General features: G+C 51.8%; 2 protein-coding genes across 2 annotated transcripts; one reads left to right on the forward strand and one right to left on the reverse strand.

The window, feature by feature from the left end:
- Positions 1 to 4,320, forward strand: LOC149810683 (cilia- and flagella-associated protein 70-like). Its single transcript, XM_089994144.1, has 8 exons — positions 1 to 290; positions 945 to 1,169; positions 1,326 to 1,402; positions 1,733 to 1,927; positions 2,032 to 2,093; positions 2,525 to 2,770; positions 3,365 to 3,886; positions 4,195 to 4,320. Exons 1-8 carry the CDS (start codon positions 1 to 3, stop codon positions 4,318 to 4,320), a joined length of 1,743 nt encoding a protein of 580 aa, XP_089850270.1.
- A 3,748-nt stretch (positions 4,321 to 8,068) lies between these two features.
- LOC149810684 (uncharacterized) lies at positions 8,069 to 10,801 on the reverse strand. Its single transcript, XM_089994145.1, has one exon. The coding sequence runs from the start codon at positions 10,799 to 10,801 to the stop codon at positions 8,069 to 8,071; it is 2,733 nt and encodes a 910-aa protein (XP_089850271.1).
- Positions 10,802 to 11,028: the final 227 nt, after the last annotated feature.

Raw genomic sequence — 11,028 nt, forward strand, 5'->3', positions numbered from 1 at the left:
ATGTCTCGAGTAAGGCACTTAGAAGTCAGTGCTCAGTGCCCCATTACCATCACCGTTCCTGATGGTGGAGATTGCTCTTCTGCAGGCATGGTGCTCTCCTTGGCCAAGGAGTACCAAGGAATGTTTGGGGACCAGCCTCTTGACACTCCGGAGGGAGCCACAGTAAGCGAGGAGGCGGACCAGCGCCAACGAAAGCTCGTGTTTGAGCTCAATCGGAGCGGCCGATACCTGGAGATGAAGCAGCGCTTGAAAAAGTCCGTCATCGCGATTGTAAAGGAAAAGTTCCGCAGGTGAGTCTCAGGGCTGTACCAAAGCATGTATGCTGGCTGCATATTCTGGGATCAGCACCAACACAATGATGTACGGATAATCAGCATTTTTTTACCAGACATGTGCTTCTGTACAGCATTGGTGCGGCTCCTCGCCGCTGAGATGCTACTACAGCTGTGCGGCGTATCTTCATGCTGGTGAAGCTCAAATGCAGCCGGGCAAGGCCCGTTCTTCTGGACATACACACTCACACTCCTGTACGCGTGTGCCAGTTCAATTCACTCGAACGGTCGACCGAATGCTCCTTGTTGATGACATGCGACGTGCAATGCATCCCCCAACTGGCCACCCTATTTGTCTTGATAATTGAGGCTGAATAAAGTCAGTCGCAGTCGCATTTTCATAGAAGTATGATCGTTGAAAGGTCCAGTGAGGTGAGCATCTTGCATGGTCAAGGAGTCAAACACGAGGGCTGTACCGCGGCCCCCCATCAACAGGCAACAGGCAGTTAGCTCAGTGCTTTGCCAGGCAGTTTGCTTTGTGGGTCTGCATCCCTGAAAATGCATGATTATCTGGGGCAGAAATGGGGGTCGACCTCCATCATGGCGAAGCACTGATTCAGCTTGTCTGATGTGCTGCCGCTGCCAGCACGCATGATGGTTGTGGTATTCCAGGAGTGGCTCCATGGACAAAGATGAAATGATGGACACCTACAACGGACTCTACACACACCTCGTTGACCAGATGCACGGAGTCCTCAATGACCTGGCAACCGACGAAAAGCCGCCTGCTGACTCAGCGCCACCCAGCGCAGAAAAGCTGGCGGCCCTAGAGCAACTGGCGGCGGAGTGTGAGGTCTGCGGGTCTGCCGCACGGGCCGAGAAGCTTCACCAGGAGAGGTGAGTAGCTGGCTACAATTCGAATGATAACTTTGAATGATAATCTCTGATTGCAGCACTTGAGCACAGGGCTTTTGTTGGCATGTCCCTGTGATGATGTGACCGGCCATGTGGTGAAACTTTGTGCCTGTGTTGGCTGCTATCTCCATTGCGTAGTATTACCAGGCTGTTTCCTTGCCGGAAGGAAACATCTGGTGTGAGGAGAGCACAGCGAGTTGCACGACAACGGCTGGGTATGTATTGTATTAATACACATCAGGCCTTGTACGCACATGGTGATATGCATACATGTGTCATTGGCTGATGGTTTGCATGCTTAAGGTGCCTTCACACACGATTTGAAGACCACCGAGGCATGTTCACTTTATTTCATTTTTTTCAGGTACTTGTATATAACCGCCAGCTCATAGCTGGAGATGATTACATGACTTGTTATTTTTTGTATCTGACTCACAATGTCAAGATGTGAGGTATCGAGCGTGCTGGAACGAGGTTGTGCAGGATGATTGAGGACAAGGTGCCGGACATATGGCACTCATACGGTACGTTTTGCATTCGATCAGGCGATGCCAGCAAAGCGGAGGAGTGCTTCCGTCAGGCTCTGGCGCTGGACAGTGCTTACCTCCCAGCACTGCTGGCACTGGCAAGCATCTTGTGGCACAACGGTACCTTTACAGATACCATGTACCTGGAGGACGCCGAAGTGGTGCGGATACGCCTGCACATGCAATGGACCTCGTGGAGCTGTGCAAATCGTGGTCTGTTGCCCATTTTCTGTATCAGCACGTAAACATTTCTACGATGAAATCAGCATTTTTGGTACCAGGCATACGCTGTTGAGTTGAACGCCCTGGAAGGACAGCTTTGAAGGCTGGAGGTGATTCCCGAGTGGTTCTTGGAGTTGCCAATGTCCCTGTGGATGCGGTACTGCTTTAACAAGATACATCATTACATCGCACAGAGAAAGAGCAAGAGCTACGGCTTAGGCCGTACAAGATACATCATCATTACATCGCACAGAGAAAGAGCAAGAGCTACGGCTTAGGCCGAAAACAACCACATCAACACATGCGAAACATTACAGCTCATTGAACGTCGGCGGTCGGGACAGGCAAGCCTGTTATGAACGCGCGGCCGCTCGCACGAGCCAGAACTGAAGAGAGCGCCGATACATCACACCATTGCCCCTACAAAGGCCGATGCTGAGTTCACGAAGCGCGTTTGTGACAAATCCCTCCTTGATAACATCCCCTCCAGCGCTCGCTGTTGTCGCTAGAGTATTGAGCAGCTCCATAGCCCCGTTCCCCATCGATACATCATAATCATCATCATGATCATCATGATGCATCATGCAGGTTGCACGTCACACTGTGGAGCTTCACGAGAGCAGCTCCGTTGCCTGGGCGCTTCTCACCATGGTGTACGCAGCGCTTGGCGACCGTGTCCCTGATAGGGAGGCGACGATCCGCAACGCGCGCTTCAAGGCGGAACAGCTCGCCAGCGCTGCCTTTGCTGAGAGTCGGCTACCTCTGGACGGCAATGCGTTCTTGCAGCTCGAGATCTTGCTGCTTGACCTGCAACTCGGCAGCTTAGCTCAGCAGGTGTGCCCACTGTTCGATAGTCTGGAGGCAGGCGGGCCCTGCCATCCAAAGCTCTGTGTCTCTTTGAGTGGACTGACTTTGCAGCCACGCCCCCCTGTCTTCGCCCTCAGTTCCGCATACGATGCCTGAACTGAAGCTCCCATCCCACCGAATTTGAAAGGAAAGAATTGAACACCTTGCCGGTCAGCAGAGTGAAAGCAGTGAGTGCCGCAGATGTCTCAGCACTGCTTCTTTAGCTGTTCATCCCTCCTTGCAAAAGTGCACGCCGGATAATGCTGCTGGGCACATGCACTCTCACCCCTTCTACACCTGGTCGTTGAGGGGCCCTTCTTCACTTGTTCTTTGTTTTATTCGTTTGCAATGATGCAATATCAACTGTTCAGCTTTGCTCTCGGTTCAAGCCTCCAGACCTCGGACGTTGAGATACACTCAACATCCCGCAAGTGCTTCACAACAAAGGAGTTTGGATGCTTCCGCGTGAGGGAAACTGCACTCCAAAGTCTCGCTTGGAGTTGCTAATGTCCACATAGATGCGGTGGCATTGCAAGAACACATCATTACATGTCACCCTCATACTGCAGACCCTGGCTGCAGACGCACAAGATCTCCGCTCAGATCGAAGGCGCAGGCAAGCTACCGGAGCTGCCCATCTGCGAAGCGCAGGCCCTAGGCCTCTTGGGTGCTCCCGAGAAGGCTGCCCCCATCCTCAAGGCCTGCATCCGCACGGCGAAAGAAGGCGACGTGAAGCCGCTCGTGCTGCTCGGCCACATGCTCACAAAGGCAGGCAAGGCTGCTGACGCAGTGAAAGCCTACGAGACGGCCCTCCGCAAGGCCCCCACTGGGTGCCCTTTGGACGTGTATATACGCCTCGGAGACGGCTACCTCAATGCAGGGCAGCTGGAGGACGCTGTGGCTGTGTTTGGGCAGGCTTGCACGGCTCGGCCCTGTGCGAGCGCCTGGCTGGGGGCAGGAAAGGGCTATCTGAGGCTAGGGGACCTGGGCAATGCGGACCTCTGTTTCACGGAAGCTAACATTCACGACAACCAGAACCCTCTTGTGTGGGGTTACCTCGCACTAGTGCAGCTTCTGTCGGAGAACGATTTTGAGGCCGACCAGGTATGCCTTGATTGAGCTGCATCCGCTCTTCAGCCTATTCATGTTCCACATACGTCCAATCCACCGCATCGACCTTGTGTGGGCGGTTCAGAACGCTTTGTTCATAGGTCTAAAGACAAAATATCACAACTGCTTAGCTGGCGTTTTGCCAGATTGTCAGATGGTGAAACAGTTGCTTGTATCTACGCCATGTTCTCCTGATATTGTGAATCATGCATAGAACGCTTTGTGTATCACCACTCTACACAGTACCTTGCGATTGTCGGCTACCTGGCTTTACTGTGCAAACAGATCTCTCCTCTTTTCAGGAGATGCAGGTCATAGAATCGAATGCTATGGGTGCTGGAACAGAGGATGATGCATGTTTTTTGCAACACTACTGCATCCTCGTGGACATTGGCGAACCCAAGTACATGGACCCTATGAGCCTATGACCCTATGCACAATTGCATTGTCTCGCCCGCTAAACATGCCAGCCTTTCAGGGCAGCGTACCAGGTTTTTTTACTTGGACCCTACGAGCGCGACTCGGGTGGTGGAATGTGCAGGCGCTGCGCCTCGGGTTCCGCTGTGGATTCAACGACTTCAGCCTGCTCAAGGAGATCGGCGGGTTGTATGTCAAGCAGGGCAAGTACTCTACCTCCATCCCAGTGTTGCAGCGCGCGGTGGCTGCGGCACCTCCTGACGAGCCTCTCTTCGAGCTTCATGCCATGCTGGGGGATGCGCTGACGGAGGTCGGCGACTTGAACGCTGCAAAAGCGCAGTGGGAGACTGTGCAAATGTCTGCACACCCCGACTCTGATGTTTGCCGGCTCGCAAACGCAGCAATGGATGCATTGAAGCGCAAGCTCGGTGGGGGTTGATTCAGCCGAGTTGAAAGGGCCATTTGTGGCTGCGTGGAGGATGCCGATTGCGTGAACAGACGAGGCAGGGTGGGCACCTACTTGAGAGTCATCGTGGACTGACCATTTGGACCCTGTATGTATTGTGTTCTTCCGTTGGCCGTGTTAATCGCAGCGAAACTCGATGTGGCGGCCTCCCTGGACTTTGCAAAGCTTGCGTGCTTTTTGATGCCCTCAAGCTGTGAGTTTGAACGTGCATGATGGGATTCTAGTTGAGGCGTCTTGGTGAGCTCGTCTGCTTTCAATGGCATACAGGCAGCAATCGTTGTATCGAGCGTTCAAATGGCGGACGGTGGGCTAACGGACAGGAATTTCGGTGTGTATTTGTGAATATTAAACCCAAACCCTGACGCGATCCTTTATTTCCCCTTCCCTCATGTTCGGTATTCCGGGATATAGAAGCACTGACAGTTTCATTGCCAATGTTTCATCGCCAATGCCATCTGCCCCGTCGAGGGCCCGAGTCAGATGACGTCAGACACGTTCGACCAGGCTGGTCGCCAGCTATCAGCTTCTGGTAGAGGTGCTGGCAGAGCATGCTCTTTACCTCAGTGTTTGGCTTGGGCTACGACAAAATCACTTCGATCGAGGTAGTGCGTTCTCCTTGACGAATTTCGTGCGGAGAATGCTACACATGACGCGAGCGAGATAAGTGTTGACAAGTCTTGTCGACAAGTCTTGTCGACCTCCAATATGTCTGTTCCTCTACTGAGCCACGCTGCGTTAGCTGATCTGAGAAAAGGATGTGAGGCACTTGATAAACCGGCAGAGCTGGCTTCGGAGCTGTACTTCTTTCTGCAGCAGAGGCGCAAACATGGCGACCTAGTTTGTCCGGGAATCGAAGTGGCCAAGATTTGGCACTGGATGCTCCTCAACACCGAGGTACGCAATGATCTAAAACTACAGAAATGTCATCTTGCAGAGCATGGTACGCGCCATGGTCAGCGCATCGCTTTGCTGGTAAGAATGGCGCGCAGTTCTCGCTCAAGGCAGGTCTGAGCCATATACTTTGCAGTTGAGGGCGTTGATGGCATGGCCAAAAGAGACACCTAGTCCACTAGAAAATTTGGCAAGTTGCAAATTTTCGCAGATACTGCAGAGCTCTTTTCGAAACGACAACACTTCTCAAGATAGTACCAGATTGCACATGTCACATTGCATCCATACATCTCGATGCACAATTTACCGCCATTCTCCACGCTTGTCTGTTCATTCGTATTCCTAGTATATCCCATGTATTCACTTTCCTTTAGGGATCTGAGGTGGGCCAGCCAGGGGCACTGGGAGCGTCATCGGGGTTTTTACTCCAAACCATCAACTTCCGACTTCGAGGTATCAACTAGATAGCTCAAGACAATCACCTCGTACAGCGCGTATCTCTCGCCGTCACTTGCACACCTGCCGAATCGTGGTTGACAAAAGTGGCGCAGGCTGCGAAGAAAGTCCATCACCTAATTGGAGGGCAGATCCCTCACTCCACCATACCAACATGCAACGAAGCAGAGACAGCGTTCCGGCAGATGAAGGCCTTCTCACTCATGCACCAGGATGGGCGCATGCCCAACCCAAAGTTCTGGGAAGAACCCGGGACACCTCAGCACACCATCCAGGAATTCAAGCTCGCTGTCAAGGTATGCTTTGCTCTTCATGCATTCACAACTCACACGCTCTCCACAATCGCGGCCGAGTGTTTGGCACACCCGATGTTTCACGTCTGGGCCAGAGTGTTCCCATATGAAAAATGCATCAGGCCCGTCGTGGCCAATGAAGTCCTGCCATTACTTCTTCCATGATCAGACTCCTTCCTGTCTTCTGCATATATCAAGAGCGATAGAGATCAGGAAGGTCGGAGTCATGATGGGATAGGGACCTGAGGTGACCAGTCACAAGCAGGAACCATGAGTAGAAAGCAGTGTTTCGCAAGACTCACTGGTTGTTGGGGTCCAGATACCCAAAAATACATGCCGAGAAGAGATTGGGGTCGCAACCCATCCTGCCAAAGCACTGGTAGAAAGTATAGAGCGCTGATCCAAACGCGCAAAGGGGCGCAAGGGCATGCGTGCTGCTCAGCTGGCTGCACATGCAACAAAAGATCAGACTGCCAATGCCATTTGTGGTGCAGACCCCTTTCCAACTGAGCTTAGAGACAAAGCTCAGCCGAAATGGGTTGGCATGGCATGGCATGGCAACAAGGGACGCATTCAGCTGTATACATCATGTTTGTAGATTTGGACACATGCATCCACATCTATAAGTGGATGCATATCTCAAGACACACGCCGTGCATGACACAGTATCCTGGGACAGGTGTTACCCATCAACATTCCCTCTTCGTGAGCAATTGACTGCAAACCAGCAACGATTGTCTGCTGTCTGATCGACTGCACGACCAGCAACATTCATCTATGTACTCTTGAGTGCCATGCATTCACTATCCCACGATGACTGCATCCACTTTGTCGACGACGTCATCCACCGGTCTCAACAACCTATCGCTCGATGAATGGGCATCGCCTTGACGACATTACGTCACGCGTGATGATGATGATGTATCTCTTTACAACACTACCGCATCCACATGGACATTGGCAACTCCAAGAACTACTTGGGAATCCGTGTTATCATTACCACCACCTGAGGCAAGCGTACCTGGACCAGCCTGACTTACCATAACCTGACCTGACATATCTTCTTCGTCTTTGTCTTGTACCCTGCAAGAAAGGAGATCAGCCACAGCTGACCAAAAACGACCCGTCAATTCCTTTGGGAGATCGTCGCAACCCACACTCAGAATCTTTGTCAGGAGATCAACCCCAACAGAGATTCCTATTTAGTTGCCAAATTCCCACCTTGTAATCCAAGACCTCCAACCGTTTCAAGAAATTGGTCTATTTTAGGCCACAAGATGGGACAATCCACAGTACAGTGAACACAGCCTGTGTGAGCATCCCCCAAATGCTCATCGCAGTCGTTGCAGTGATACTGTAAGGGATCCACATACTCGTAAGTTTGATTTTGAAGTCGGCTTCGTAGGGCAAACAGTTTACCACTCCTGGCGCTCATGATAGTACGAGCCCGAACAGAGGGCAAACTTGACAGATATGGTGCAAGACTGCGTGGTTGTTCACCGATGCACGTCCACTTCCATGGCACTGCAGAGTGCGCCGATGCAACATATCTGGCTTTCCCCCGAATTAGGTGCCAACTCCAGATATTGTCGAGGAGGTGTTGCCTATCAACCTCATCAGTAGGCAACGCCTCTGCTCCCAGCACTGGCATATTCACTCTGTACGCACTCCCCCTTGAGATCTGGAGGAGGTACGCCTAGCGACCTGCTGTTTTTTAGGGGCCTTGAAGATGTCAGAAATATTCAGGTCGTGGCAAATGTCCGCTGAAACTTGCGCAATGCAAATTCCTTTGGGGCCGCCGTCCGTATGCATCGACTCCAACAGATCGTCGATATAGATGTTGAATAGTAGGGTGGAGAGGGGGTCGCCCTGTCCAACGCCTACCATCAATGGGAACGACTCCGACATCTCACCAGCAATGCGGACCGAGGATTGTGACTTTGAAAACAAGTCTAGCAAGACCCGCCACATCTTGCCTTTTACCCTTTTAGCTTTCAATTTATAGAAAAGACCTTCTCTCCAGACCACATCGTAAGCCTTCTTAATGTCCAGGAAAAAGGCATAAAGGGGCTGCTTTGTTGCACCTGACTCATTCACCATTTGAGCCATTGTAAAGATGTGGTCGATGCAGGAACGTCCTTCCCGGAAAGCGCATTGAGACTCATGAAGTCCCACCGTTTTCTCAAGCCGTAACCGGACCATGGTGCTAAACAGTTTGCGGATGATTGAGATCAGCGTGATTCCCCGGTAGTTTCCTGGGTCAGTGGAGTCTCCTGCTTTGTATAGATTCACTATAATCCCAGTCCCCCACTTTGTGGGAACACTTTCATTTCGCCAAACCCGGTTCAGCAGTGACATCAGCAGGGCTTTCAGTTCTCCTCCGCCATTTCGGATAAGTTCGCCTGTGATGTCGTCGCTATCAGCCGATTTATGTAGCGGGAGGTGATCTATGGCGCTATTGATCTCCTCTTCCGTAAACTCCCCATCCAACTCTGGCTGGAAGACGTCCTTGCCCTCTTCTTGCCAATTCCGGAAGTCTGTTTCTATGTGAATCCGATGGTCTTCAAGAAAATCAGGATCTTCCGATGGACTTGCCAACTTTGCGTAATGTGTCTTGAAGACACTGGCGATTTGCTGGGGGTTACTCACAAATTTTCCTTGCGAATCATGGATCCCCTGACAAGCCGTCGACGCTTTCCGAGCAAAACCAGCTCTTGCGTTTCTCAGCTGCTTTGCTGATTGCCACGCACGTTTAGAACCATAACTCTCATCCCAAAGCTGTACCGTGGCCAGCTGGTCTGCAACCGACTGCTGAGCTTTGAGCTTTCGCTTCAGTCGGTTCTTATCCTTCCTCAGAGACACAAAAGCGTCCCAGTCTTGTGGGTCCTTAGTGCGCATCGCTAGCTCGTATGATTGCTGGCTCTTCACTCTGATCTCATTGTACTCTGTGGTCCACCAAGGAGCAGTGCGCCTGCCCTTGCTTAATTTTTTCCCAGCTGTGGAGCTTGCTACCCTGACAATGATATCAGTGATCTGAGTTGCAATCACATCGATTTCGCTTTGCGAACTCTCCTCACTCAGCTCACCCAGGCTGCCGGTGGCTGCCACCACCTCTTCGGACATAAGATCACGATAAGCTTTCGCCACGGCTTGGTCCTCAAACTTGTTGAGGCGCCATCGGACATTGGTCTTAGGCTTAACAGGCCGTTTCTCAAGCTTAGAGGGGATATCAACACACAGCAGTACATGGTCTGTGTCATCGTCTAGGGGTGGTGGGTGACTGAGCGGGCACATTTCAGCAGGGCACGAGGACCCAGGAGGTAATCTACCATTGAATTCCCTTGGGTAACAAGTGTACTGTGTCTCCGGGCCAAACCGATTTCCGAGGGAGAACAGGTCACATTGTGCCAGCAACTGTATCAATGCCTTGCCTTCTGCATTGATGGTGTCCTCTCCAACGGGGGACTCTTGGGTAAACTTCCGCGGTCTCGCCGCTGCTATTCCCGATACGTTAAGGTCACCACAAACTAAGACCTTGCTCTTCTTGCTCCAATGCTCAATATCAATGGCCAGGTTTTCAAAGTCGGCTGTCACATCTGCTGAACTTCGAGTGTCTGCAACCGGTGGAACATAGACGCTGGCGATGATCAAATGGTTCCGTCTATTGGTACCCTTCACTCGTACCCAGGTTGCTTGTGCATGTCTTTTCCCTTGCCATACCAGAGTATCAACATCGGATACCATGTCATCACCAATAAGGAAGCCAGTGCCCCCGCCAAGGCGTGTGCTAGTCGGATACCCGGCTGATCCCACAAAGTGGTAACCAGGCAACATTATTTCATCGATTGAGGGATCAAGCCAGGTTTCCTGAACTGCACAGATGTTGACTCCTTTGTCCCGCAGAACTGCACCAATGTCAGAGACCTTGTCACCTTGGCTAGCAATTTTCAGGCCTCTGACGTTCAAACAACCCGCTTTGAACTTTCCTTTATCCTTCCTGGCAACAGTGGCTGCAACTGTTGCCGGTGCATGGGCACTTGTGCCCACGCGAGGCTCGGTGGCCTCTCCGCGCATTCCAACCCACCCAGCTTCGCACAAAACTGAGAACCTGTTATGAACTGAAAGCGTGGGGTTTCCTTCCGGCGCTACCAAAGTTAGGTTACGCTCATCATTTGGTGGGAACAACATCCAGGAGAATTGATCATAAAGGGCCACTCTGCATTTAGAATGCTTCAAGTGTTGGTTGAGGTCAAATACGAACGGTGTCATACCTGCCAACCAGATCTTTTTGATATCTGCATCCTTGCGGACACTGAGTACCAAGAAAGGGATGCCGTTTGCACTGTTCCGATGACGACTGTAGTGACAGCCTTTAAGAACCGACATCGTTGCTGCATTGGCTGACAATAGGAAAGCTGAGCGCGAGGCAACACAGTCCAAGGGCCCAAAGAAAGCCAATCTTATTCGTTTGGGAAGGACTGGTTCCAAGTCGCTAGGGAGAGTCTCTCCCTGGTGGTCACCCAAGTGTGTTGTAACGGAGCTCGGGGCGCGGGGTATGGTGCATGTCTGCGTCCCCTCTTGCACTGGAGAGGGATCCGACAGGATTGGGGGGG

Source organism: Nuphar pumila, unplaced genomic scaffold (assembly GCF_984573655.1).
Source record: "Nuphar pumila unplaced genomic scaffold, dmNupPumi1.hap1.1 HAP1_SCAFFOLD_226, whole genome shotgun sequence".
NCBI classification, from domain to species: domain Eukaryota; kingdom Viridiplantae; phylum Streptophyta; class Magnoliopsida; order Nymphaeales; family Nymphaeaceae; genus Nuphar; species Nuphar pumila.